The sequence below is a fragment of the Condylura cristata genome, unplaced genomic scaffold, assembly GCF_000260355.1.
Source record: "Condylura cristata isolate star-nosed mole 26May11 unplaced genomic scaffold, ConCri1.0 scaffold00001, whole genome shotgun sequence".
NCBI classification, from domain to species: Eukaryota; Metazoa; Chordata; class Mammalia; order Eulipotyphla; family Talpidae; genus Condylura; species Condylura cristata.
Window position 1 is genome coordinate 86,159,284 of NW_004567102.1, and position 1,553 is coordinate 86,160,836.

General features: G+C 69.7%; 1 protein-coding gene across 1 annotated transcript in view; it reads left to right on the top strand.

Moving 5' to 3' along the window:
* The window catches only part of TULP4 (tubby like protein 4), a 73,005-nt gene that overhangs the window by 66,553 nt on the left and 4,899 nt on the right, over window positions 1–1,553 (top strand). Inside the window, exon 14 of the mRNA XM_012735156.1 lies at window positions 2–1,318. Within this exon, the coding sequence (XP_012590610.1) occupies window positions 2–1,318 (1,317 nt within the window). The remainder of the gene's footprint in view (window position 1; window positions 1,319–1,553) is intronic.

A 1,553-nucleotide genomic window follows, 5' to 3' on the forward strand; every position in this document is an offset into this window, starting at 1 on the left:
CCCCTACAGCCTGCTGAGCCCTCCAGATGGCGCCCGCGACCGTGCCGACTACGTCAACTCGGCCTTCACTGAGGACGAGGCGCTGGCCCAGCACGGCGCCCTGGACAAGCCCCTGCGCCACCTCGCGCTGCCCGAGCCCGGGGGCACCATGAAACGGCCGCCCCCGTATCAGTGGGACCCCGGGCTGGGGGAGGACATCTGGGTCCCTCAGGACAGGACAGCACTGACGGCGGGGCCCAACCCCCTGAAACTGCCGCCCCTGGGGGTGGGCCCCGGCCAGCACCTGGACCTGGCCCGTGTGCCGTTCGTCTCCCCCAAGTCTCCCGCCAGCCCTACTGCCACTTTCCAGACCGGCTATGGGATGGGAGGGCTGTACCCAGGAAGCTACTCCGGGCCCCCCCTCCCCGGCGTGCAGGCCCCCTGCGCCCCCAAAGACGCCCTGTCCCCCACGCCGTTTGCACAGCAGGAGCCTGCCCTGGGCCTCCAGCCCGCCCACCCGCCCAGCCTCCCCTACTGCACCCTGGCCCCCATGTACCCAGGAGGCAGCACGTGCTCGAGCTTGCAGCTGCCGCCTGTCGCCCTGCACCCCTGGGGCGCCTACAGCGCCTGCCCGCCCATGCAGAACCCCCAGGGCACGCTGCCCCCCAAGGCTCACTTGGTGGTGGAGAAGCCCCTGGTGTCCCCACCGCCGGCAGACCTCCAGGGCCACCTGGGCCCGGAGGCGATGGTGGAGACGGCAGACAGCTTCCAGGAAGTCCTGTCCCTGGCGGAAAGCCCGGTCCCCCAGCGCTCCGAGAAATTCGGGAAGAAGAACCGGAAGCGCCTGGACAGCCGCGCGGAGGAAGGGAACGTCCAGGCCATCACTGAGGGCAAGGTGAAGAAGGAGGCTCGGGCTCTGAGTGACTTTAACTCCCTGATCTCCAGCCCCCGCCTGGGGCGGGAGAAGAAGAAAGCCAAGAGCCAGAAGGACCAGCTGAAGTCGAAGAAGCTGAACAAGACCAGCGAGTTCCAGGACAGCTCGGAGAGCGAGCCCGAGCTCTTCATCAGCGGGGATGAGCTGATGAACCAGAGCCAGGGCAGCAGGAAGGGCTGGAAGAGCAAGCGCAGCCCCCGGGCGGCCAGCGAGCTGGAGGAGTCCAAGTGCCGCAAGGCCAGCGACAAGGAGGACGGGCGGCTGGGCAGCCAGGGCTTCGTGTACGTCATGGCCAACAAGCAGCCCCTGTGGAACGAGGCTACCCAGGTGTACCAGCTGGACTTTGGGGGGCGGGTGACCCAGGAGTCGGCGAAGAACTTCCAGATCGAGCTGGAAGGGCGCCAGGTAAGAGAGCAGCAGCTGGCTGCCGCCTGGCCCTGCGCCCCGAGGGCCTGCGGCCGCCCCAGGGGGTGGGGAGGCTCGGCCTGGGGGGCCGGCTGGGGCCGTGGAGACCGCGCCCGGCCCTCTTGGCGTTTGCACTCACAGCCCGGCCTCCGCTGGTTTCCAGAGGCCGGCGGGGAGGAGCCCCAAGAGGAGAGCTGGCAGGCCGCTGCCCACTTGCCTGGCCTCTGCCGCCCGC